General features: G+C 41.9%; 1 protein-coding gene across 1 annotated transcript in view; it reads right to left on the bottom strand.

The window, feature by feature from the left end:
* FRMPD3 (FERM and PDZ domain containing 3) overlaps positions 1-26,954 on the bottom strand; it is an 869,033-nt gene that overhangs the window by 534,314 nt on the left and 307,765 nt on the right. Inside the window, exon 4 of the mRNA XM_078686306.1 lies at positions 13,886-13,990. Within this exon, the coding sequence (XP_078542432.1) occupies positions 13,886-13,990 (105 nt within the window). The remainder of the gene's footprint in view (positions 1-13,885; positions 13,991-26,954) is intronic.

The following is a 26,954-nucleotide window of genomic DNA, read 5'->3' as shown; positions in this document are numbered from 1 at the left end:
ACGGAACCGCTCAGTCATCAGCACAGCCCTGGGGGGAGCGTGGCGCTCCCCCCCGGGGCATCGATCTTGGTGCTTTTACCTGGGGTGGCAGCGAAGACTTTCCGCTGCCACCCCCTGGCCCCCCCACGCTTCCTGGTGACGTCAGCGCGCACAGCACTGGACGCACTGGAATCCATTTCATTCCAGCGTGTCCAGCACAGAGGTGGGTGTTCGGTGCTCCGGTGGGGCGGGAGGGCCGTTCTTCGGTGCCTTGAGGCATCGGGGGGGGGGGAAACTGTGTTTCCTCTCCCCTGATGTCCCAATGCAGGGCATTCCTGGTGCACGATCGCGCACAGCGTGGCGATCGTGCACCAGGAATGCCCCACTAGACACCAGGGATTTGTTTATAATTATAAAGGAAGCGACCCCTTGGGGAAGGGTCGCTTCCTAGTGGCCCTTAATTTTTTTTAAACTTGTCTGCCCCCCCCCCCCTGGGGGCAGATCAGCCGTTTTTTGGGCCGTGTCTGGTCCCAGGGGGGGCAGAAAAGCCCACTAGACACCAGGGATTTTATTATATTTATAAAGGAAGCGACCCCTTGGGCAAGGGTCGCTTCCAGGGGGCATTATAAATATTGTAGACTGTTCTGCCCTGCCTGTTTTATTTACCGTTTCTGGACCCGGGGGGGATAGAAAAGCCCACTAGACTCCAGGGTTTTTTTATTTTATAGTGAGCGACCCCTTGGCCAAGGGTTGCTTCCTTGGGCCCGCTTGTTTTCAAAAGTATGTTCTGCCGTGTCTTTATTTGCCCTCTCTGCCCTCCGTAGGGTTGCTTCCAGGGGGCCCACGTTTATAATGATTTATATTCTGCCCCCCTTGGGGACAGACACCCCATTTGTGACATACCCTGTGACATAGCCTGTTGTAATGTGTGTTGTTTTTGTTTCTTCTAATGTGTATTGTTTTTTTTTTCTCTTTAGATTGTTGCAGTGTGCGGTTCCGTTACTCGAGGTTCTGTTGTTCTGCTGTTTCTGTAGTTGCATGTGTTTGGTAAGAGACCTTTTTTTTGTTCAATTGTAATGTAATTGTTTATTTTGCAAAGTGTGTAGTAATACGAGTATGTTTGGTTTCTGTTTGTTGTGATTGTAAAACATGTTTTGCATTTGTTTTTGATGTGTCCTTCTGTAGATGTAAGTTTTTTTTTCTTCTTTCTAGTGGGATATCGTTGCCTATTTGCTGTGTTTTTGCTGAGTAGGTGCTGGTGAGTGTAGTTGTGTCTTGTAAGTGAATTGTATATTTTTTCTAAATATAGTTTTTTGTGAAAAAGGCTTACATTTTTTATCTTACTGTGCGCAGTGTTGGGGTTGTTGAGTTGTTTGTGCAGACTCCTTTATTTGTAAGGATAATGGCTAGCCGCCGGATTACTGCTCAGCAAGTTGTTGGAATGCTTTTTGATTCTTCCTCTGACCATGGTCCAGAGACTGACTCTGATTCTGAGCCAGAGGTGGGAGGTGAAGATTCAGGTAGTGAGTTTTCTCTACATATGGCTTCATCTGATGATGAGTGCTGATGAAGCTACTTTTGGTGTGGATGATGTACCTGTGGTTGCGGAGGACATTGCTGTGCCAATAGTGCGGCAAGAGACATCTGTTTAGGAAAACATTGGGGGACCCACGCATGCCATACCTCCCTGGACTCCCGCGGGTGTCTAGTTTTCAGAACTGTTTGGGTTTGGTAGTTTCAAAAGATGGCCACTGAGCCCCGGGCCACAAACTCAGGTGCCCCCCCCCAAAAATCAAGGTAGTTTTGCTATAGGGTATTGTAAATTCACCACCGTACGATTTGAACCTTTTCCTGTTGCAGCCACTATGCCTACCCACGCAAGTGAGTTACCATTTTTATCGGTAGACCTGGGGGAACGCTGGGTGGGTGGAAATTTGTTGATTCACACAGATTCCAGAACTTACCACCACAGAAATGTGAGGAAAATGTATTTTTTTTGTCAAATTCTTAGCTTTGCAAGGGATTCTGGGTAACAAAACCTGGTGGTAGGCAGTCGAGTCACCGCATCCTGAATTCGCCTGGGTGTCTAGTTTTAAAACATGTATAGGTTTTCTAGGTTTCCCTAGGTGCTGGCAGAGCTAGGGCTCAAAAACAAAAGGTAGTCTCTTTGTCCAAAAATGGCAAGATTTCACTGGGAAATTGAGGCGACCACGTTGCGTTTTGCGCTGTTTCATGTCGCAGCCACTATGCCTACCCACGCAAGTGAGGTACCATTTTTTTTGGGAGACCCGGGGAAACGCTGGGTGGGTGGAAATTTGTTGATCCACGCAGATTCCAGAACTTTCCACCACAGAAATGTGAGGAAAATGTGTTTTTTTTGTCAAATTCTTAGCTTTGCAAGGGATTCTGGGTAACAAAACCTGGTGGTAGGCAGTCGAGTCACCCCATCCTAAATTCCCCTGGGTGCCTAGTTTTTAAAAATGTATAGGTTTGCTAGGTTTCCCTAGGTGCTGGTAGAGCTAGGGCTCAAAAACAAATGTAGTCTCTTTGTCCAAAAATTGCAAGATTTCACTGGGAAATTGAGGTGCGACCACGTTGCGTTTTGCTCTGTTTCATGTCGCAGCCACTATGCCTACCCACGCAAGTGAGGTACCATTTTTTTTGGGAGACCCAGGGAAACGCTGGGTGGGTGGAAATTTGTTGATCCACGCAGATTCCAAAACTTTCCACCACAGAAATGTGAGGAAAATGTGTTTTTTTTGTCAAATTCTTAGCTTTGCAAGGGATTCTGTGTAACAAAACCTGGTGGTAGGCAGTCGAGTCACCCCATCCTAAATTCCCCAAGGTGTCTAGTTTTCAAAAATGCATAGTTTTGCTAGGTTTCCCTAGGTGTCGGCAGAGCTAGGGTGCAAAAACTACAGGTAGGCACTTTGCCATAAAAGGGTAAATTTTTAACTGCAAAATTGAGGTGTGACCACGTTGCATTTTGCCCCGTTTCCTGTTGCAGGCACAAGGCCGACCCACACAAGTGAGGTACCGTTTCTATCGGGAGACTTAGGGTAATTCAGATTTGTAAATCAACTGTTATTACCAATTGAGTTATCATGCATTTCTCCCTTCCCAATGAAAGACATTGTGTAAAAAAAAAAATCTTTTAAAAAAATAACCAATAATTCTCATGCTAGTATGAGTATTCCCAATTTTGAAAATGTGCAATTATATACTGTTTCTAACCTCTATAATTTGTACCCAATTCAGAAATACATAGGTGTCTTTCATACCGATTTTTCCACATATACATTTTCCAAGAATAAGTGCTCTATACCCAGTAAATAAAAAAAAATCATTGCAAGTTGCTGCTCAGTTTTAGGATCTGGGTTCGTCGGGTTCTTTGAGAAACTACAAGTCCTATATATCCCCACAACCAGGAAGGTCTAACAAATGTAATGGTACATTGCTTTCCAAGAGCTGTCAAAATTACAAGAAGGTATAGGTGAAAACGTTGAGACAAAAGGCTGTTTTTTTCAACAAATTTCCAATTATTCCAATATTTAACTGTTAGTTTCTATAAAGAAAACTTCATGGATTTAGACAAATGACCCCTTTTTGAATTCAAAATTTTGTCTACTTTTCGAAAATGTATAGCTTTCCAGGATCCCTTATTGCTTTCAAACTCATTTCTACCATTAACTGGAAGGAGGTGAAAAGCTCTAAAAATAGCAAAAATAGGCTATGTCCCAGAAAAATGCCAAAACTGTGTGAAAAATGTTGGTTCTCTGACAAAAGACTGTCATTCCCTAAAAGCTGAGAAAATGGAGATTTCAGCCCCACAAACCCTTTTTTTATACCATTTGCAGGGAAAAACCCAGAGACTTTCATTTGCAGCCCGTTTTTCCCATTGTTCTGAAAAAAACAAAAATGTCACTATATTTTGGTTAATTTCTGGGACTCCTCCAAGGGAATCCACAAACCCTGAGCACCTTTAGAATCCACATGATGTTGGAAGAAAAGGACGCAAATTTGGCGTGGATACCTTATGTGGTCAAAAAGTTACAGGGGGCTAAGCGCGCACTACCCCAAATCGCCAAAAAAAGGCTTAGCACAGGAGGGGAAAAGGCCTAGCAGCGAAGGGGTTAACAGTTTGTTCACTATTTACTGAGGTGAATACTCCTCCTTAAGATTAGCTATATCCTGCTCGACATCATTGTAACAGGAATGTGATCAATTGACGACAAAAATTTATTTTTAAACATTCAGCAGCACATGGGTTCACAATGCATCGTTTATTTGAGTAAGTTTAACGGTGGTAATTTTGTTGTTGGGCAAATCGCCCTTCTCAAGTTGACTGCCACCACAGATGGAACGCCTGTAGGTCAATTAGGAAGATGCCCTGTCCAAAACAAGGATTGTTACACCATGTTGAAAGTAAATCTAGAATGTAAGACTTGCTTCCCTGCCCGATGGATGGCATTTCTTGTAGTGCTTGCACAGTTATATCTACCTAGTTTTTGACACGTTGATATGCAAAAAGGCAGTGTCTCATTAATGGGTTGGCCTTAACAAGCATTGAACCTGTGCAGATGAATAGTATGTTAGTCGTAAATATGTAGTTTGGGGTTGGTGTCATGCTCAGCAATAATTCAGCCTCAATCTGACTTAAGCACTCCACCAACTGCGATCTGACCTGCCCTCATTACATGAACCCGCCAGCTAAACAGATGGTGGCTTCATATAATGAGGGCAGGTCAGATCGCAGTGGGGAGAGTGCTTAAGTCAGGTCGAGGGCGAGTTAACCAAGATGTCTGTCAAAATAGAGGACCTTCAGGTCCTTTTTGAAGGTTACTAGATAGGTGGTTAGACAGAGGGAGGGAGGCGGAGCGTTCCAGATTCTCGTGGCACTTCCAGAGAAAGACTGGTTTATGTAACCTTCTGGACTGAAGGTGGGGTTTTCCAGTAGCAGCAGCAGCATTTATTAAAGAACAGCCTGCCACAGGACTCAAACGACCTGAGTAAGACCTTGTTGTCTTTAGTGCCACAATGCTAGACTACTATGCATTGCATTTTCTTTTACTTTCCCTACGTCACTATTTCAACATCGTGAACCTAATTTACACGCCATAGCCTGCAAAGAATCACAATTACAGCTTGAATGCATTACTATTGCTCTGTGTGCTCTGCAGAGAGGCCAGAGATTAGATTTGTGTATTCTGAACATGTTTCTAACCCACTGGCAAGCATTGACAAACTCGCACTGGCTTCAGCCTCAAATCCAAAGGGCTAAATCGTGGCCTGGTATAAACATCTGGAGGTGTCTCAGTTAAAAGTGTGCAGTATACAAGAATAATCTGCTGCACGTAAACAAATACACAAATACAACGCCCTGAAAGTAGCCAACAGTCTTGGGGAATGAATGATTAAGTGAAGCAGGTACAAAATAAACAGGAACTACACAGCTGACATGGATTACCTTAACGTTTCTAACTTTCAGTGTTCAGAAATCGATCAGTGAAGGTTTATATAGTTTATTGTTCGATTACCTAAAATCATGACAATTTAAAAACAACCAATAAAATATATTTCATCTTAAGATATGTTTAAAAATGTAATGACATTGTTGGTGAGTTTAAAACCTGTCCCCGATTTTCAGTAAAACATACAAGGGTTCCACCAGTAAGAGTCTTGGAGTAGAATAGGAGACAGGAGGTCCCAGACCTGTCATGAGTTTGGAGATTGCGGCGATGGGGCCTGCAACCCCATGAAGTTAAGTTGTTTTGCAATTTGAGAAACAAATTTTGCGAACTTAACATTGAGCATTGTGTTGTTGTGGTTCATTGCTGATATAATGGCTTGCCGGCATGATCGAACGCCGTGCTTGATCCATTCACCGCGTAACCGCCTTCTATCCTTGAGAAATGCTGGGCAAACACACACCACATGCTCAATTGATTCCGTGTAATGACCACAGCCCCTACAGTTAGTTAGTTTGGACGACGCCATGCAGGCAAGTGTTTTAAAAAGGGCCATTCGCCCATCCTCAGGGTCATAAATCTTTGCTTCCAAACCACGGCGTAGGTGCTCGAAAGGTAGGGGGCCTCTGATCTGGGTTTGAGCTCAGTAATTATCGACCAGGCATGTTTTCGTTTGGACAGTTGTGCCCTGTCCTGATAAAAGACCAGAGGTGAACACTTCTTTTAATGGACAATTTGAGTGCCTGCTGGTGCGGATTGGTTCCCCAATAGTCCGCGGCATCGAGCAGTTTCAAAGAGTGGTCAAGGAAACATTGATGTTTTTGACTGGGTTGACCTGCTGATATTTCTTGCCACAACTTGGTCTCCAGGTTTCCTTCCCTTGAATTACGCAGTCTGTGGCACAATTTGATGAATGCGCCTGCACCGACGCCCACGTGGTTCAGAAGGCCGAGCTCGAGCCTGATCTGGGCCGGAGAGGCCGATTTCGGAAGGTGCCAGACTCTTTTATAGATTCTGGTTGTTGTTTTATTCAGCATTAACGAATTGCTCCCAAACATTATTTCTTGACCGAAGGTCAAACAGTTTGTAACCTTTGCCTTCATAACTGTCAGGAGGGGGGTTAAACTTGGGCCTAGTAACTGTGCCGAGACTTTCATCATTGCTGCTTCGAGGGACAGTGCTTTTACTTAGACTGCTTCTTTCTGCTTTACAAAAGAGCCCTTGGAATCCATGTAAATACCCAGATATTTATATGATGTCACAGTTTAAATGTTTTTGCCATCAAAGAACCACCCACCGGTTTGCTGCTTCCGATTCCCGAAGGTGATAGTTTTCGTTTTTGAAAGATTTAATTCCAGAGCGTTACTCAATGTGAAGGAAAGCAGCTGGTCAAGAAGTCTTTGTAAACCGACCCTCGTGTGGCTGAATAACACAAGATCGTCCGCATACAGCAAGTTACTAATTCGTGTTCCACCAAGTGAGGGGGGATGAGAATTGGCCTTGTCCAGTAGATGGAATAAATCAGAGATAAAAAGATTAAACAAAAGAGGGGCCAACACACACCCTTGTTTGACTCCACAGGAAGACTGTATTTTCTTGAGACGTGTGAGCCGTCACCCAATTTGAAGCGAATCCAGGTGTTTGAATGAAGTTGGATTATTAATTTTAACAGAATACTCGGGATTCCCCATTTTTGTAATTTGTGCCATATAAGGGCCCAAGGCACCCGGTTGAAGGCCGCTTTAAAATCAACAAAGCAGCAGTGCAGTGACATTTTTGAGGGTGCTGCTTTCTCCATAAGTATGGATAGGGCCAGTAGCTTGCTAGTAGTGCCTGATTTGGCCACAAAGCCGGTCTGATTGAATGGCAGCCGCTGGGTTTTTAGCGCCCAGGACGACAGATCTTACAACAAAAGGCTGGCCAAATACTTGCAGTCTACATCTAAGAGTGCTATCATCCTGTAGTTTTTAGGATCAGCTCTTCTGCCTCCTTTAAAAATTGGGTGAATTGATGCTCCTTTCCATGAATCCATTGTATCATAAGTGTGTCGGCAGTGCAAAAATAGTGGGGCCATCAGTGCGATCAGTGTTTTTGCCCGTACAGTTAAGAATATGAACATAGGGCCTGATTGGTTTGATTGTTTGTTTCTGCTAAAACAAAATAATGAAGCGCAGGCTGGAAATCATGCATAGCAGGCAGGAGGTCCTACCTGACAAATACAAAAGTGAGTGAGGCACATAGTCTCGTCTTGCGTCCCAACCTAGCAGTGCAGGCCAATCCTTCAGAGGTTGCACACCAGTCCTCCATCTGATTCCACTGCCGAAGGCAGCCTCATGTAACCTCTACGTTTCCAAAGTAATCACAGGGTGAGGCAGTTATGCTTGCTAACAAAACCCACCCTGTAATGACTTGGGAGAGGGCAGGGTGGTGAGGCAACTTGAAAATAATTGACAAGCATCCCAGGGATGTCCTGATTTATTCTGTTGACGCCTGGAGCTACTTCAAAATCTGACACTGCGTCGCATCATAAGTGGGTGGTCTCTGAATACCCCCAAATATATCATGCCAGGGCACGCGACATATCAGCCTGTAGGCTGCTTAACATTTACCACAGCTAAAATTGTTATACTAGCACATGCACACCAGTGCATGTGCCTCATTATAACAGCCTTACTGTCTGCCCAATGTCACATCTGTGTTACTGAGCATCACATCAGGCAGGCCAAGCAAGAAACTGTCCTTTAAAAGAAATGTGGACTGTACTAGTTTTTTGCAATTAACCTCCATAGAGCTAGTACAGAACAGAATTCAAGGTGTTCACATTGCCCTACCATGTTATCTCAGCCTCAATTAGTCTGGTATCCCTCAATGTCTAGAAGCCTGCTTACATAACGCCAACGCTTTTATTGTTCTTTGTTCCTACACCTTAAAGGGCCAAACAGTGAAGAGACAAAGAACAGATCTCTTTCCTCAGTACTACATCTCTAGTGTCAATATCGCCTTACAGCCCGCCGTAGTGGGCTATACTGGCTATTAAAAGCCCGCTCCGGCGTTTAAGGCCAGAGCTGGGATTTTAATAGCTGGTATAGCCCAGCTACGAAGGGCTATAAGGCTATTAGAACATTCTGCCAGCAGAGGGCAGAATGTTCTAAGAAATAAAACAAAGGCGTCTCGGGCCCAAGGGGGTTTAAATCCCATCGAGCTCCGAGAGGCCTTTGTTCGCAGAAAAAGCTGTGAACAAAAGCAACATTGGAATGTTGCTCTGGAGGCCTTTACCGGCCCGCAGAAGCACAGAGCACTCCATTTTATTCAATGGAGTTCTCCAAATTCCAATGTTCTAATATAGCCTTATAGTCAGCCGTAGCGGGCTATACCGGGTATTAAAGGCCTGCTCCCTTGTTAAAGGCCTGAGGCGAAGGTGAGGGACTTTAACAAGGGAGCGGGACTTCAATAGCCGGTATATCCCTACTACGAAGGGCTATAAGGCAATTAGAACATTCTGCGAATGAACAAATAAAACAAAGGCCTCTAGGAGCCCGGTAGGATTTAAAGCCCCTCGAGCTCCGTGAACCATTTGTAAAACATTAGAATGATGCTCTGCAGGCCTTTACCGGCCGGTAGAAGCAGGGTGCACTCCATAGTCTGCAATGGAGCTCCCAACATTCCAATGTTCTAATATACATTCTAGAACGTTACTGTGGTAGACAAAAGAATCACATATTGGATGATTTCCATCTGATAGCACTGCCTACAAAAATCCAGGAGAGTACTATCTGCAAGGATCAGAATTAGAGATTGCCATGCCAGGGGCCAACATCACCTCAAGTCAATATAGCCTTATAGCCTGACGTAGAGGGCTATACCGGCAATTAAAGGCCCTCTCTAGCGTTAAAGGCCCGAGCCGAAGGCGAGGACCTTTAACAAGGGAGAGAGACTTTAATAGCCGGTATAGCCCAGCTACGAAGGGCTATAAGGCTATTAGAACATTCTGCCACTTGAGGGCAGAATGTTCTAACAAAAAAAAAAGCCTTATGGAAGCGTGCGCGGATTGGAATTCCCTCAGGCTCCCTGAAGCCTTTGTTCACAGCCAGAGCTGTGAACAAAGAAACATTGGAATGTTGGAGCTCCAGGCTTATACCAGTCATTATAAGCCCGGAGCACTCCATTGTTTTCAATGGAGCTCCCAACATTCCAATGTTCTAATTATTTTTATACAAAGGTAGAAGCATTATTTATTGTTTTCAAAGGTGCTATGCCCATGCATAGTATCTATAATATTTCTTCCAGCATTTATCTCTCCCTAAATACCTACTCAATATCTACTCACTGTACAGTAGTCACCTCTTCTCTCAACACACCTTTGTCGTCAGGCCTATCGACAGTATGAATTTCAGCCTTGTTCTCACAAGACACTTTTTCTATTATTTCTATTATTTGACACTACAGAAAATCCAGAAAGTGTGCTGTAATTGCTTCTTTATTGAGCCAGAGATCTACAGAATAATGTGGCCTCTACTGTGCAGTAGATTACTCCATATTGGTATCTACAACTTTATTAACAGTAAAATATGCTGGGGAACTGCACTGAAGAAGATAGATTAATTTGATGGTGGAGTGTTTTGCGATCTAGGAAATTTGTACATCAACGTGTTCTGCATATCTGTCAATGGACACTGTAAGCTTAAAAGCAGAAGGGAATAGGAAAAATTGCAAAAGAAAACAAGCCAAAGTTGCAATGGAGACCTTAAACACAATCCAATGGAACGGAATATTTTACCTTGATAGAGCACCACAACCATATTTTATGTACTCCAGAGAAAAAGGATGGTTCTTCATGGCACTGAGAAAAATAGTTTACCAGTAAACATCCTGCTAAGAATGTGGAAAGTATCAGCAAATGAGAGATGAATTTATTTTGAGCTGATTAAATTATGATGGAATCAGTAGCGGCTCCTGGAGGGAGTGCTGCGGGGCGATTGGGCGGGGTGGGGGAGGGGCAGGGTGGGGGGGTAGTAAACTCCGGCATATGGCCGATAGTAGTTAGGCAAAGAAATAAATAAATAAAACAAATTAAATTGCGCGCGCTGACACGCATTTGGCGTTGCAGCGCACGCAATTTAATTTGTTTTATTTATTTATTCCTTTACCGAACTCCGATCGGCCGTATGCCGGAGTTTACTACCCCCTACCCTGCCCCTCCCTCACCTCACCTCACCACCCCGCAGCACTCCCTCCAGGAGCCGCTACTGGATAGAATATGTAAAAGGTAACTAATGTGAATTTTGAAGGTGACTGAAGCTGAATTTATCACAAGCAGGGGTGAACGAAACTAAATAAAAGAAGTGGGCCCAGCCTCCTTTGGGTTCGGACGGGTGCAGGCATAGGGGCATAGGAAGGGGGGTGCACTGGGTGCGGGCCACCCTGGGTGTCATCAATGAGGACGGTGCCAAAATGGTAAAAATGTGTTTTAAACACATATTTTTACCATTTTGTCAAGCTGGGGGTGACAAGAAAATTTCCGCACCGAGTACCACCTGACCTTGCTACGCCACTGTGCAGGTGGGCCTGCTTTTTGCCGGGGCATACATCCTCCTGTGCTGCGAGAGGAAGAGGCTGTATTTAAACTGCCCTTGGCAGTAAGGCAGTCTGGGGCATGTGGTGTTAGCCCCATCAGGTGGTAGTTGTGGCAATATCACTGGATACATTCAGCATTAGTGATGAGTGGCATCTTATAATTGTACATTTCAAATGTCATAGCATATGTTTAGGAAAGTATTATATTTTGTGGATATGTAAGTACCAAATAAAAATTGCCATTTTCTCCAGCTCATACCTCAATCCCTTTAATATTAACAGAAACCCACATATTACAGTCACAGAGTTGCACAGTTTATTAGCAAAAATGCTATAATACCGATTGAACTGAAGCAGATTAATCACATCCGTGCACATACAATACCTCTGTTAAGTATTGAAAAGCTGCATTTCCGTAGCCACATGCACCAAGTGTAGAAATTAATGGAATCTTGGAAATAACATGGATAAACGAATAGTGGCTAGAGAGACAAACATGTTAACTAGTTTAATATATCTTTCCTTTTTTAACTGACAGTATAGGTTGAAGCCTAATGTATTTCACTTGGAGTCTACTGCTTAATTTACTCTTAAAAATGTCAAACCAAAACCAAGAGAAAGACGATAATTTTGTTGCACATTTAGAAGTGCAGATCTATTTGGGGAAAATGTGTAGAGATTTATAGAAGTTAAATACTTGTGTTGAAAGCAGCTACTGAATGTGAGTGCTGCATACATCAGCATATTGTCCTAGCACATATCGATGGTACAACAGTCTGGAAGCCATAACGCGAAGTCCAATACCAGCAGGGTGGAAAATCACATAGAGCTATTATTTTTGGCAATAAATATCAGTGTTGTTATACCGACATGGCGACCAGGTGGAAGAGGCGTAAATACAGATAATCTGCCTTTAACTAGGTAAATTGTGGGGAAGTGTGGCTCACTGGTTAGAGGAGGCAGACCCTGAAGCAGAGGTCAGACCCGGGACCATGGTTCAATTCCTGACGCGGCAGGGTCTTGAGCCCAAATATCCACGGACTCGATAATTCTCGTTTCGGTGCCTACTCGAATCACGGGTTCACACTCTGCAGCTCTGGGCATTAGCTTGCTTAATCTCCACTACAGCCCCCCTGCGGCGGGATGCCTGGCTTTCACCTTGGGGATGCCCAGTATGGGTATATCACAGGGAAAAGCCAGGACGGGTTCCCAAGGCAAGCGCCGAGATGCCTACGGTTAATCGAGCGCTATATAAGAACGCATAATAATAATAATAATAATAATAATAAATTGAGGAAGTCTTGGCTTGTGACTATTAGACTGATGAGTAAAGTTATTGGGGTCTGCTGGCCAGAGAGTGGACTTTTCTCGGTGTGCAGTGTGCTCTGTGTACTCAGGGCACAGATGAGAATGCCAACCACAAGAAGGGGCAGAGTGGGCAGCCCGAGGAGTACAGTTAATGGGATGGTCTAGAGGTATTTTGTTCCCCATGGAGATAGTGCTAACACTCTCAAAACCAAAGCAGTGTTGAATCTCTCAGAGAGCATACCATCTTTGTGCTATCAATCTATAGAGATTCCTTACCCTTTTCAAAGGAGTTATGTGCATGTTACATGGATGCCATTGAGGAGTGCTTTGATAACGCCTATGAGGGAGATGATAGAAATGTGTGTCCTATGGAATGTGATTCTTTTAATCTATTTACATGACACTAGCTTTAGAATGGACGAACGTGGATGAACACAATACACGTGACTCACCGTCCATTTTATAGCTTTTAATTAAATTGTTTCTCTGCCATGAATTTGCAATATGGATGTGGTTGTCAAAGTCCCGGCTGAAAAAGATCTCACTATATACGTATTTGTTGTCTTGTGAACCTAGAATCATAGTTTAATAAATTGATCTCACAGAATAATCATGCTGGCAAGCATTTTAGTGAGCAAATAAATATATAACTTATTCTGAGGGCTTGAAGGTGAAAAAAGTGAGATATATGTTTAAAAAAAGAAGTGCTTTTGCAACCTGCCTGTTCACATGTTGTAACATTATGGAATAGTACTGCTGCCAAGAATTTCTTTAAGGTTATTTCAACAAAATATGTTTAATCAGGAATGTGGATGAACAACACATTTCATTGTTGTCAAAGTGATTCACTACATGTAGGAAAGGCTTATTTTTATTTTTTTATACGAAGTACCCAAAGAGAGCCGATCACATACTTTGCATGTGTAGAAGATGAGTCATGACTGTCTCTGTCAAGTGTTTTATTCTACCTAGCTGTGCGATTCACTTTAAAATGTGCTGTTATCATGGAGAGTGACAATGCTTCACCAAAGAATGAAATGGTTTCTGGTATAAAGAGGTAATGGTTGGCTGACTGAATGTTCAAGTAGTTGAAAAGTAGATGTGCTCCTTCTAGTATCCTACTTTGATGTGAATTAAACACAAGGCCATAAAGAAGGGGTGCCTTTCTTCCTTTCTAAATATTGCCGAGGCACAGACAGGGATACCGCACATTAACAAAGAAAATCACCGGATCACTGGGATAGGTCACAACAAAGTATCTCTACTTCTTTTCAAAAGCTCATTCCGGATCAAGCTCTGGGATATCGTTTCTATTTTGAGATGGTAATTATTACACAACAGTCACAATTTTCACAAATTAAAGGGTTGTTAGTTATTCATCAGAAGACCTTTGGCAGGCACAAAATCACATTAAATAGTTTTTCCTAGAACAGAGATTTGCACATGCACAGTCGCCCACCCCTTTCAAGGACAGAGGTTCCTATTTTTGGGAATGCTTAGAGAACTGTGATAAGTCTTTATTTTGCTGCACAATGACTAATACGAGATTAACTTACTGGATCTGTCTCGCCAACTGAAACCTGTTCGGAAAATCGGACCTTCACTGGATTAGATCTTAGCTTCGCCTTCTTGGCTGCACTGATGAAAGCAGATTTTGGGGACTAAAACAGAAAAAAAGAAATCTCATCATAATATTCGTAGTCAGGAAAAGGTTTAATTTCACAGGATAGCAACATGAACTGCAATGGCAAAACATGCAATAGGCCAGGAATGAATGTGCACAGTCTGAAGTCAGCATTCTAGTAATAATATACTTTAGAAAATGCTGTTAGCACACCAAAAGTACAGTTTTAATGCAAATAAAATCTTAACACCAAGGGAACCACAGGTGGTAACACTGAGATATAGTGACAATCGGTAAAAAGGGCCTGGTGTGAGCGTTTATCAAATAACAGCAGGTCTTTTATGCATTGCTGGATCAATACACTTTGAATTTCATTACAAATGTGACTTGCACATAGGGACAGGATGAATAGTTCTGAAATTAATACAATAGAAGACACAATTCTCCATTTGAGCATATTAAACAGAGATTGGATGCCCTTCGAGGAGGTAATCTGGAGAGCACTTCGCTTAAAGAAACTTGCTATAAATGCATGTTGTTCAACAGAATTTAATTGCTCCATGGCTTTGGCCAAACTAAGCCTCATTACAGCATGAATTACAGTATGTTTAAAGATTGAAGAAAACACAAACAAAACAGCATATATCTTTTGACTTACACAATTTTATATTTCCGTGTAGATTGTTGTTCCTTTGAAGAAAATATATTTATAAAACCTATTCTATGAGCAGATCAACCCTAATCAATCATACAAAAGCTGATGGGAGGAATGGTTACAAATACTCTAACCAGTGGCAATCGCTTGGGGTATCATTCCAACCCATTGTTTTTTGGCCACTGTGCCTCTCTATACAAAGGCCCGCCTTATGCAACCGGTACTGACTGTGCTCCTCTTGGGAACAGTCTATATTTAACTGCCAGACGAAACACCCTCCATAGGGAAAACAAGCAACCCCAGACCAGTTTTGAACCTATTATCCCTAATCAGACAGCTATAGTTTGGATCCCAATGCACAGTGTGCAGAGGGCCAAAGTCTGGGTATTCAATTCAATTTATTTGAATATGATTTGGAACTCGATTGAGATCCACATATAAACAAAACATAATCAATAGCAAAATTTACACAGACATAAAACCCACAAAATACATTCCAATTATACAAAGACCGTAAAATTTGACAACACAACTGTTAATATAATTCTAAGAAGCATTTAAAAATGGCATCGAGGAAAGATTTAGCAGAGGAAATGTTTAACTGTAAGCATATTGGTCTCAACCACTTTCGACGATAGACCATTAGGGCTGGGCATATAAAAAGGATATGGGCAGTATCCTGAATTGAGTTATCATTGTTACATAAAGTGCATTTAACAGAACAGCCATACCATCTAGCTAGTAATTTATTTAAGGGGAGAAGATCGTGTCTCAAGAGGAACCAGAAACGGCGTAAGCTGTGGGGGAGGGACCAGGATGCATAAGGTTGTATATATTTAAATAGATAAGTGTTGACAACCTTAGTAACACCTTTCTTTTTAATAAGGACGTCTCTATCCCTCCTAAAACTTAACTCCCAAGTAGCCCGTTTTAAGGACAGCTTTAACTGATGTGGGGATAATGTAAAAAGAGTCGATTCCTCCAACTCTAGTAGAGTAACAGCCCTTCTAAAATTCTTTATAAGTAGGGAATATTCTTTCATGGGACCCAGTAATTCCTTTTTGATCAAAAATCTTAAAGTAGCCGGTTTTCCCTTTGCTAATTGAAAGACCCAACGTATTACTCCTGCCAAGGCCTGAACCCAACTACTTCGTATGCCCAATTCAAGTCTAAGGGATTCCACTCTACAAGCATTATTGACCGACAATAAATGTCGCAAGAGACCACCCTCGGTAGTATCTAGGAAACCCCATTGTCTCAAATCTATTAACTCAGTGCCGTAGAGCAGGGAAGCTGGAATTTTAGCGCGGAGGGCCTCCAACAGATAGCCGAAATGTCTTCTGCCAGTGGCCTTATAAAGAGCACTCAGTCCATTTCCCTGGGTCTTGGCTTTCCTAATGTTGTTGTCTATGTGGGACTTGACACTTAGGTTGCCACATACTATTTTCCCCAGGAAGACATAAGATTTTCCAATTTCCAATTTCCAATTTCTCGTTGCCTAAAAACCAATTAAAATTTGCAGATTTCGTTTTTTTCTTTCCTGTAATACACATTACCTTACTTTTAGACATATTGATCTTTAAATGATGGCATTCAGCGAATAAATGCAATGCATGCAGACGGTTATTAAGTCCCTTCGGAGTAAGGTCTAAAAGAAGTATGTCATCTGCATACATTAATCATACAACTGGTTTGTCCCCTAGAGTGGGAGCAATTCCTTCGCTTAGTGATAGGCTCTGGGGTAAGTCATAGACATAAAGGGAAAACAACAGAGGAGCCAATAAGCAACCCTGTTTAAGACCATTAGCAGAGGGAATTGCTTGGGATAACCCTCTCTCTCCGCCCAACAGTACTCTACACCAGGTGTCGGAGTGGAGTTCCTGAACTAGATTTAGCAGCCTAGCTGGCATCCCCAAAGTTAAAAGTTTCTTCCACAGCAAAAGACGGTCAACTTTATCAAAAGCCGTGGAGAAGTCTATGAAGGCCGCATAAACCCCCCCACCTCTAACCCCGATATATTTATCAGTTATTACTTGCAGAGCGGTTAAGTTATCCAGGGTGCCATGATTCTTACGGAATCCCGTCTGTTCTAGGGGAAGTATATTTGCTTGGTCCACCCAATCATTAATTTGTTTTAAGAGACATCTTGCAAACACTTTGCCAATTGCATCCAGAAGAGCAATTTGGCGGTAATTTTGGGGAGATAACCGGTCTCCCTTTTTGAAAAGGGGCACTAATATACTCCCTTTCCAAGAGGGAGGAATCTTTCCACTAGAGAAACAGGTGTTAAACACGGGGCATAACAATTTGCTCCATTTTTCGCCGCTACGCTTTAAAACAGAGATTGCCAGTTCATCCGGTCCCATTGCCCCAGATGAACGCATTTCCTTTATGGCAGTTTCAATATCCTTTTCAGATAAAGGAACCAAAGTCTGATCATTCACAGTAAAATTTGTACGGGAAACCGCTACTCCATTATTTGCATATAGGGATGTGACATAATTCACCCATGTTTGTTCTTCAATGGGGATAGGAAGCGGTTTTGTTCTTGATCCACACCCCTCACCTATGATATACCAGAATTGTCTCATTTCTCCTTTAAAAGCTGCATCTCTTAATGTTATCCAAACGATGTCCTCCCCTTCTTTCTGTAATTTCACTTGTAACCTTTTCCTCCTTCTTTTTAATAGAGTTACTCTGCGTGATCCTTCTGCCGAATAGCACAAATATTGTTCCCTAACTAACTTATTTATTTCTATATTAAGTAAACGTAGGGGACAGGAAGGTATTGCAAAACACCTTTTCTTAATTGGTTTTTTCGCTACCGAAGACACCAATTGCATGAAATCTTGGAAACACACAATTTCAAAACCCTGCCACCTAGCAAGATCGTCAATTGCAGCGTCAAGAATGCTCTCCAAATCTTGTTCGGCTTTCGTGTTCCAATAACATCGTCCTGATTTCACTCCAAAACTTACCAGGTCGCCGTTAAGTGACCATCGGTCGGATTTTGGAGGATTTATTTTCATAGTGGAAGAAAGTAATTTATGGTCGCTAAAAACCGTTTCAATAACCCTGAGATCCTTTAGTAGGGCAAAGGTGGAATTCTCAACTATCACATAATCTAATATAGAATCTCCCTGGTAAGATTTATGAGTAAAATTTGCAGGGGAATCGGAAGGGAGCCTTCCATTCACTATGATCCCATCCATAACTGACAGTTCCTTAAGAAGTATCTTCCCTCGCTTGTTTGTTTTAATCTTCTCAGGAAAGAGGGCTTGGGGGATCTGTAATGATTCTTCTTTATATTTATCACGAAATAGATTCATGCTTAAGTTGGAAATTTTGCAATTCAAATCCCCTACTAGAATGATGTTAGGGGAGGGGGATTTATCCCTAAGACTCTGAATATAAACGAAAACCTTCTTTAAAGTTTCGTTAAAACTAACTTCAGGGGGATTATAGGCGTTGATTAGCACTAGGGGTTTAGACACCACAGCTTTGTCCTGGCCAAACAGCATTACAGCCTGGAACAGGTTACAAGAATCCAGGTAGTGGGAGAAGTTCCATTTTATCTGATTAGATAACAGACAGGCGATTCCGCCCCTGGCGGGGCCTCTCCTGGAAGTCTGGGTATATCCTTAGCCACTTAGGATGTAGCATCAATCACAAAAACAACGCGATGGAATTAATCTCTGCAAAAAGATTTGGTCCTATCCTTATACAAGGTAAATATCAGTTGAGCAAAGTTCAGGATTTTGGAGGTGGTGGCCATTTGCACAATAACACCAAATTCAAACTGCACATAGAAGTGCTCAATTGTAAAGTTGCAGTGGCTTTGACTGTAGGATGAAGTAGGTGAAGGCAAAGACTTCCTGTAGGTATTACCATGTAGACAGATGGCAATTAAAACGAAATGATAGCTATCTATCAGGTCACCATCTTCCTTCCGAATTAATATTCCAAACATCTGGTATGACAGTAGACTCTGTTTTATCATGCTGTTACCCTCATCTAGTAGTGATGGCCAATTCATAACACAGGAAGTACTTCTGAATTTTAATGCAATATGGGCCAACCCCAAACATATTGAAGCACTATGTTTTTGAACAACCATGTTTAGAAAGCCAGAGAAGAAAAAAATACAGCAAATGTCAGAATAAGCCAATGCAAGAAGAGCGATTCCAGTAGCAGGTATGGTCATAATTTGACTGGGACCTAAATTCAATAATTTTACAGGAACTAGTCCATTGTTGTCCTTTCTCTAGAAATAGGCTTTTTGATAGGCTTACTAAAGCAAACTGAGCCACATTGTTACTTTGGGGTGGTGGGATTACTACTATTTAAAGGCTAGTATGTAATAGTATGAAAATGTTGGTGTTCTTGTACCAATTCCCACAGGTTTCCCCCTGCTTTTTGACCAATTTTCACACAGGGCCTTCTTTTTTAGGGTGGCGCCTACCAGACAGTGCATCTGTCTGGTTTGCTAAAGATATCCTGGGGACATTCAGTATCCTGGAGCTCATGCATCTTCTCAAGGATCTGCTCTTAAAAGATCTCCCTCTTCCTCTAGCTGACTGATGGTCCCTTCATGTATTTCTCTTCAACTTTCTTGTAGTCAATCTTATCCACAGCAGAGATTGTGTTAATCACAGCCCTGGACAGGAGGATATCCAGGATGATATCCAGGATTAAATGGATCAGGTCTCCATTCATGAGTGTCTTGACAATGGGCCCGGGGGGATTAAAAGTATATAATCAAAAGAGAAAAAGCCCTGCTCTGAGATGACAGAGATATATTTACAAATACCTTAGTAGATCTTAATGCATATTTTAACCCACTGTGTGCAAGGCAATCGATTGTTATGAATTCTACCATAGAAAACAGGGTGAACATGAAAAGATACAAGATTATGTCGCTGCACTGAGCAAATGGGCACTTTCTTGTAAATTCAGGGGTTAGAGGTTGGATTGGTGCAAGAACAAGTGATAATGCATTGTAACAACCCTAATTACAAGATAGATCATGGGTCCATAGGGTGTCTACTTTAAAAGAGGTAACTTCCATCATTAGTAAAGCTGAACTTACTTCCATATGTGTAATCATGTCTACAAGTACGAAGGAGGTAGTGAAGATACAATTAAAGTGGTAAAAAAAGGTGTTAATGCGTGAGAGGAAGAATGTAACAAGAAAGAGGTGAGAAACATTGGGAAACAGAAACTCAAGAAAAGGATGAAAGTGCTTAGGGGCAAATGGCATCGCTGTGGTAGTCCTAGTCCTTTGGCAAATAATAAGAAAGGGCCCTCCCTTCATCAGAAATGTTTTAAGTGTGAGTTTAAATGACATTTTGCATGGGTTTGTTGCAAGTCAATAGTAATCAAGTGTTTCGGAGCAGGATGAGGATTAGTCTAGTGCGGGTAAGGAGGGTCAACAGGTGCAGTGTGTACAGGACATATGGGAGTCAGTGGACACAGTAGGAAAAAACCTATTTGAGATACGGTGACCGGTAAAGTTCATTTGGAATTGGTGGTAGATTCAGGGTCACCATACACAAGAATTAATTAAGATTTAGACAAATCTCTCTTGCCCAAATATCCAATTTGGGAAAAAACAGATATTAAAGACCAGAGCTTCACGAGGGAAACCATCAACCTCCTGGGGTTCTGTAAATTGTTATTCATATTTAAAGTCAGGGAGGTGGAGTGTAAGATTTACATAGCTGAGAGCAGACCATCAGTCCGGGGATGGTGGGATCAGTGTGAATTGGGCATTTTACTTGATCCCAATAGTGCAGACCCAGTATTGATTTATATTGATGACAAGCAGCAGGGTGTAATGTTTGTTAGCAAGTTTACATCTGTTTTTTCGGGCAAAGTTAGATAAGTAAAGGGATTTGTCTACAAAATTGTACTCAAACAAACATAAAGTAAGGAATATGCCTTTCAGTGTCAAGGAAGAGGTGATCCAGAAATTGAATAAGCTGATGGATTTGGGTACCATTGAGCAGGTGGAATCCTCCGATTGAGTGGCCCCCTAGTTGTAGCATGGAAGGTGAACGTTTATATTTGACTTTGTGTAGATTTAAGGGAATTAAACAAATACATATTTGCAGATATGTTTAAGTTACCATGAATAGGTGAACTTTTGTCAGTGAGAAAAATGGATATAGTGGTATAGATTTGACATAGGCGTACCGCCAGGTACTTTCACACCAAGACAGTAAGCATCTTTCTGTATTCATCACACTCATAAGGTGTTTCCAATTAAAAAAGGGCACTATTAGAACTAGCATCAGCCACTGCAATGTTCCAGCATCTCATGCCCCAGTTGTTCCAGAGTAGGGAAAAGGTCATGTGTTTCAGGATGACCTCTGAATAATGGGTAGAAACAGGATGGAACATGACGAGGAGTTAAGAGAGGTATAACAAAAACTTTGGAGGAGTGTGGGTTATCTGCTGAGGAGGCCAACAGTAAATTTGTCAGGAATAAAGTGACAGACTAAAGGCATGAAATTCGTTTCGAATATATTATTCCTAAGACAGAACTAGTTGAAGCAATTAGGCTAGCTCCTCTTTCACAGTATAAAGTCGAAGTGCATTCTTTTTAAGGAATAGCAGAATTGTATTCCAAGTTTATATATAATTTCTCTAGGAAAATGTATGACATAAGACAAATATTTTAAAAAAGGCAGTCAGTCAAATGAGTGTCAAATAGCTTTTGAAAGTATTGAGGAGGACATATGCACAGCCCCAGCTTTGCAGGGGATTGATCTGTGTTGTAAAGGTTTCATCACCACAGATGCAAGTGGAAAGGAGTCTGTGGCTGTTTTGTCCCAGTTAGATGAAGATAGAACAGAATGCATGGTGGCTTTTGCATCGCAAGCTTTAACCCCAACGGAGGAGAAGTACTCTGTTATAGAAAGCAAAACCCTAGGTTACGTGTGGGGTTTAAAACAATTCAGACTGTTCATTTGAAGAACTAAGGTGATAATGAGACAAGACCACATACCCCTGACCAAGGTTCATATTTCACAGGGGCTCAGTAATGTTTCACTTATGATAACCAGGTTTTCCATGCAACTGTTGGACTACATGTATGAATTTCGTTATGTCCCGGGAGCTCCCAATGAAATTGTGAATTTTTAAGTAGGTTACCATTGCCGGTAAAAGAAGACATGAGTAATGAGTGGGATGAATGTTTGGCAGCAATGGTATTCTAGGAGAAGTTACAGAGCATTGATACTTGATTATGGTCAACAGCCCAATAACAAAATTGCATGTTACTGAAGGTCAAAGAGGGTTGGGCAGAGAACAAACATTTGGACAGAGATTTGACTGCATTTCTGGAAATGAATTAGGACTTGTCTGTGGACGAAGGATTCTTAGTGAGGGATGGTGAACTCATTCCGCCTACATACCTACGTGATTGAATCATTTATATATACAAGGGTCATCTACACATTGTAAAAACAAAAAACTAAAGTGAAACAATCCTATTGGTGGCCAGGGGTGGCCTGGTAAATTGAAAGAGTAGTAAGGGAATGCATGAAATGCATGAACTCAAATAAGGCAATGGCCACATGCAAACTGCCACTACATCCCACAGAAGTTCCACAAATGCCTTGGGAGAGGATAGGGGTGGATATCAGTTGTCCAGTAAGGATGTGTAAGGGTTATCCGGACTCATCCTAGTAACTGTGGATCATTTCTCAAAATAGCTACAAATCAAACATGGGCAAAAAGCAGATACTCGAGTGGTAGTGAAATTTGTGGAGGAGAGGTCAGCCCAAAGTGGTGGTCAGTAATAATGGGGGACAGTTCCTCTCAGATTTTCTCAGGAAATTCATGGACAAAACTTGGGTAATGTCAATGGCTCTTTACCATCCCAAAGGGAATGGAAATGTTGAACGCTTTAATAGAGTTATAAGAGGGATCATTGAGTTACCTAAAAGCGACAACATGAGTTGGGAGAAAGATTTAATTAAAACAGTAGGGGCTAACAGATTGACTCAGTGTGACTCTACTGGGTATAGCCCTTTTGAACTGATGAGAAGGAGAACACCCCACACTAAAGTTAGCATGTGTTGGTTAACCAAATTAGGAAGGTTGATTGGTCACCCATGGGAGTAAGAAACCGCATGGAAATTAACCATTGCATGGAGTGAAGAAGGTTAACCTAGAGGTAAGGGATTTTGAAAAGTTGAAGAAGAGAAGACTTTTTGGGTAGGGAGAGCATAGCTATTCTGAACCTCTGTGAGGTTAACATTCTTTGTAATTTAGCATTGCACATTGATGGGAACATTTGGCATGCTGAAAGATTGTCATTATTTAAAGGTGGCAAATTCAGTGTTCAACCCACAGAAAGGACGTATACTTGGGTAGATGGTACCTTCCAAAAAAGGAGAATTCCTTGCCAATTGAACAATGTTCCACAGGAGAATCAGATGATGGAATGTGCTGGGAAGAATAGGAATGTAACCAGGGAAGAGGAGAGTGCAGACACAAAACACAGTGTTAACAGGTCAGGTACAATGATTGTGAAGCCTAAACACCACAATAATTGTTCAGCAGCTAATACCAGCATGTAGTGTATGTTGTTGCCATCAGCATAAGATGTTTATCTATCCGTGCATGTACTGTATTTATTCTTAATAATGTGAAATTTCAAATCGAATTATCCTTTTATTATACTACTGAAGCATAACAATACTGCGTGTAACATATTTTGGTGTGTTCCTATACAAGTAGTATTTATACTTCACCATGTTCTGTCATATACTTGTTATCATATGCATGTGTATTAATTATTATTTGTAATGTCTATCTTAATTGAAATTTTAAGGGGGGGATGTGTTGTGTTACCTGGCATTACAGATATAAGAGAATGCGAGTGTGTATGTATTCTGGAAGTTACGAGCTCAAAGGGAAGTATTTGATCTCAGTGTGGGAGAGTGCTGATGGAGAAGGATGGTTAGAGGTGTAGGAAGAGCGGATGCCTGGGGTTTGTATTTTGAGAATAAATCTTCAGAAGCACATTGTTATGGTGTGTTCTTATGGACACAACACTTTCAACAGCCGAAATTCTGTGAGAAAAATGAAAAAACAAACTGGGGGCCCAGTAACTCCAGGCCCATCAGAATTTACAAGTCACTTGTAATGAGAGTCTTACATGAAAATTCACCTGACTATCCAAATATTTAGGCCTGGCTAATCAAGAACTTCTGTTGAGTAGCTGTGCGACATTCCTGGCGTAGGTGTGGGTTACAAATCAACTTCCAGGGGTAGTGAGGCCTTACTCTAGGATATAAATGATTGAGGCAAAACAATTTGCAGAAAATGCATTTTGAAACAGTACTGCATATTCAGATGTCTGTCGCACCTAGAGCATGCATACGACACAGTGGTGAAGTAGGCTCACATCTTGGATGTGCTGTGGGTAACAGGTTGTACTACCACACAATCAACGGCATGCTGTCTTTTTGTCTAAATTAGCTCAAACAAATTTCAAACATTTGTCCTGCAGGTCACACATATATATCAGCTAAAATTGCTATACCCACTGACCGACGCCAGAATTTGATGCTGAGGAGCCTATTCAATGCCATCATGTTGTAGTAGGTTTAAGATTAATAAACCTACTACAAAATGCTTTTCACAAAGCTACATGCTTCTGCTTTCTATTATGTGTGTAGACTCCACCTAAACAGCAGAGATCGCTGCACAAATGCGCCTGCATTTTAGTAGACAATGTTCGAGTTTCATGGAGCAGTGACAGAAAAATTAGGAGTACTTACTACATAATGGAAGGAATTTAAGAAGGAGCGGTTAAAGGTGGGATAAGAAATGGTGTAGGGAAGGGTATGCACCCACCCACTAATGAGTAAGAACATTGCTATTCACAAACCACACTTCTAATGTTACTACAGTCAAAAGGGACTCATACCAGCAGTACATGTACTCAAACTCAGAGATGGAGATCATCCACCACCCCTTATGCCCAACCTCTGGTACTGAAACACCCTCCCATAGAAATAACACCTAATAGGAAATAATGTTACACTGTTTTAGTTTATTTTGACTTCTAAAACCTGTTTTTCTTCGTCTTAAGTTTGTGTATTTACTGTCTGACAATGCTACTGCTGTAATATGTACATATAACACCGGAGATCTTAATCAAAGTTACCAGGCAGAGTGGGGTGCTTGAGTTGAGTGCTTGTATATCATGCAGCAGGTCTTGGAATAGGATGCAGGCATATCTTATCATTGAGCTGCTTGGCTATGGGCTCTCAATGACCTTTCCCTCGAGTGAGATATTGGATGGTCATTTGTAAGTTAGTCTGAGTCCAAATTGGGCTTCTCATAAGAGGAAAGATCTATTCTATCATGAGAAACCTTGGATTAAACACCCATTGAAAATGTTTGGTACAAACGCCTGAGCATCTCCAAGATTACCTTTACTAAACATGATGGGGGTAACATTGGTTTCATACAATATAACTTTCACATATTAGAGGAATACTCTTAGTTCATCAGTGGAGAAGAGGTTGATGATTGTCTACTTGGGTATCCTGTGGGGCGGGATCCTCATGAATTTTCTGGGTCTGAGTGCATTGTCAATGCACCGTTAAAGCTTGTCAGTCTTATTATTTAAAAGATTAGCAATGACTGTGCATTTCCTCTGGAGTTTTTGAATGAATGAGATTGGGATCGTTGCAAAGTGTACCCAGTGCTTGACACCTTAAAAGCAATCCGGTTTCTGTGGAAGACCTCTCTGATGGTAGTCTTATGGATATGGGGAACTGGCCTCTGGGAGGAGATACCTGTGGATGCTACAGTTTGCCTTTATGGGTAACGTTCTGTATTTGTTGCTATTTTCTCTGTTGTTGTCTGATCACCCATTTACTGTTGACTAGTTCTTGGCAGTGCCATGGTGCAGAGGAACTTGTCTTCATGATGTGGAGCATAAGTGAGACATGCACAACTGCTGCATGTGGTTGAAATCATGTTATGACATGTGCTGGAAATGTTGCCCTTTCTACAAGGTCACCCTAGGTTTTTTTTACCTTTTGCTGAACTCTATTTTTGCTAGCTATAGAACGTTGTGCACTTTAGCCCTGCTAACAACCAGTGATACATTGCTTGTGATGATTCTTCTTTCAACATGATGCAATTGGTATACACCTGATTGGAATATTAAACTAATCGTCCCTAGGATGTAGTATCAAGGTACTACATGTAAATGTAAATGAAATGTCACAAGTGAACTTCAACACCTCTTGCACTATCCACTAAAGTGGCAATGTAAACATGACTGTAAGGCTACAGTGCTTCTGCAGGTATTTAAACTTCAAATTATACCTGTAAAAATCCCTTTTGACAAGCCTAAACCTTCCTTTTACATATTTTTACGGCTCCCTAAGCAAGCTTTATTACTTATTAAGCAGGGTGCATGGGTTATTAGTACTGAGGTGTGGTAGCTCCACTCAAATAGTAACCAAAATCCTTGCCTGGCTGAACCAAAAAGTCACTAAATAAACCTGTGATTAACCCTCCAGTAGCTTGGCATAAAGTCAGTCTTGACATAGAGGCAATGTGTAAAGTAATTAAGCAGTAGTAAAGTGAAAACAAACAAAAATAATCCCAAACCAATTTAGAAAAGTAGACTTGATTTAAAAAAATAAAATGATTGAATCATTTATATATACAAGGGTCATCTACACATTGTAAAAACAAAAAACTAAAGTGAAACAATCCTATTGGTGGCCAGGAGTGGCCAGGTAAATTGAAAGAGTAGTAAGGGAATGCATAAAATGCATGAACTCAAATAAGGCAATGGCCACATGCAAACTGCCACTACATCCCACAGAAGTTCCACAAATGCCTTGGGAGAGGATAGGGGTGGATATCAGTTGTCCAGTAAGGATGTGTAAGGGTTATCCGGACTCATCCTAGTAACTGTGGATAATTTCTCAAAATAGCTACAAATCGAGGGGCGTGGCTAGCAGCCAACGATGGCGGCCGCAGCTTAGAGAGGCTCCCGTGGGAAGGCGGCATCCCGCATTAATCCGCTATCTTAATCCGAATATTATTGGTGTCTGAAGGGGCGGACCGTGTCTAGAGCCCTTGCGGCGCACACCGGAGCGTTCCAGGGACGGAAAGGACAGGCGATCGCCTTGAGCCGGCTCGCGGAGCGGAGGAGAGGAGGGGCCTGCTGTCCTCCAGAAAGCCGCGGTGTGGAGTGCGGCTGGAGCCCGGGCGGAAGTTGACCGTCGGCGGCTGGGACGGGGCGGAAGTGCCGGACCCGCGGTCGTTCTGCCTGTCGACGACCGGACCTACAGTACAATCC

Source organism: Lissotriton helveticus, chromosome 4_1 (genome assembly GCF_964261635.1).
Source record: "Lissotriton helveticus chromosome 4_1, aLisHel1.1, whole genome shotgun sequence".
Classification (NCBI taxonomy): Eukaryota; Metazoa; Chordata; class Amphibia; order Caudata; family Salamandridae; genus Lissotriton; species Lissotriton helveticus.
The sequence above is the reverse complement of the archived record's forward strand: the minus strand, read 5'-3'. Positions and strand labels throughout refer to the sequence as shown.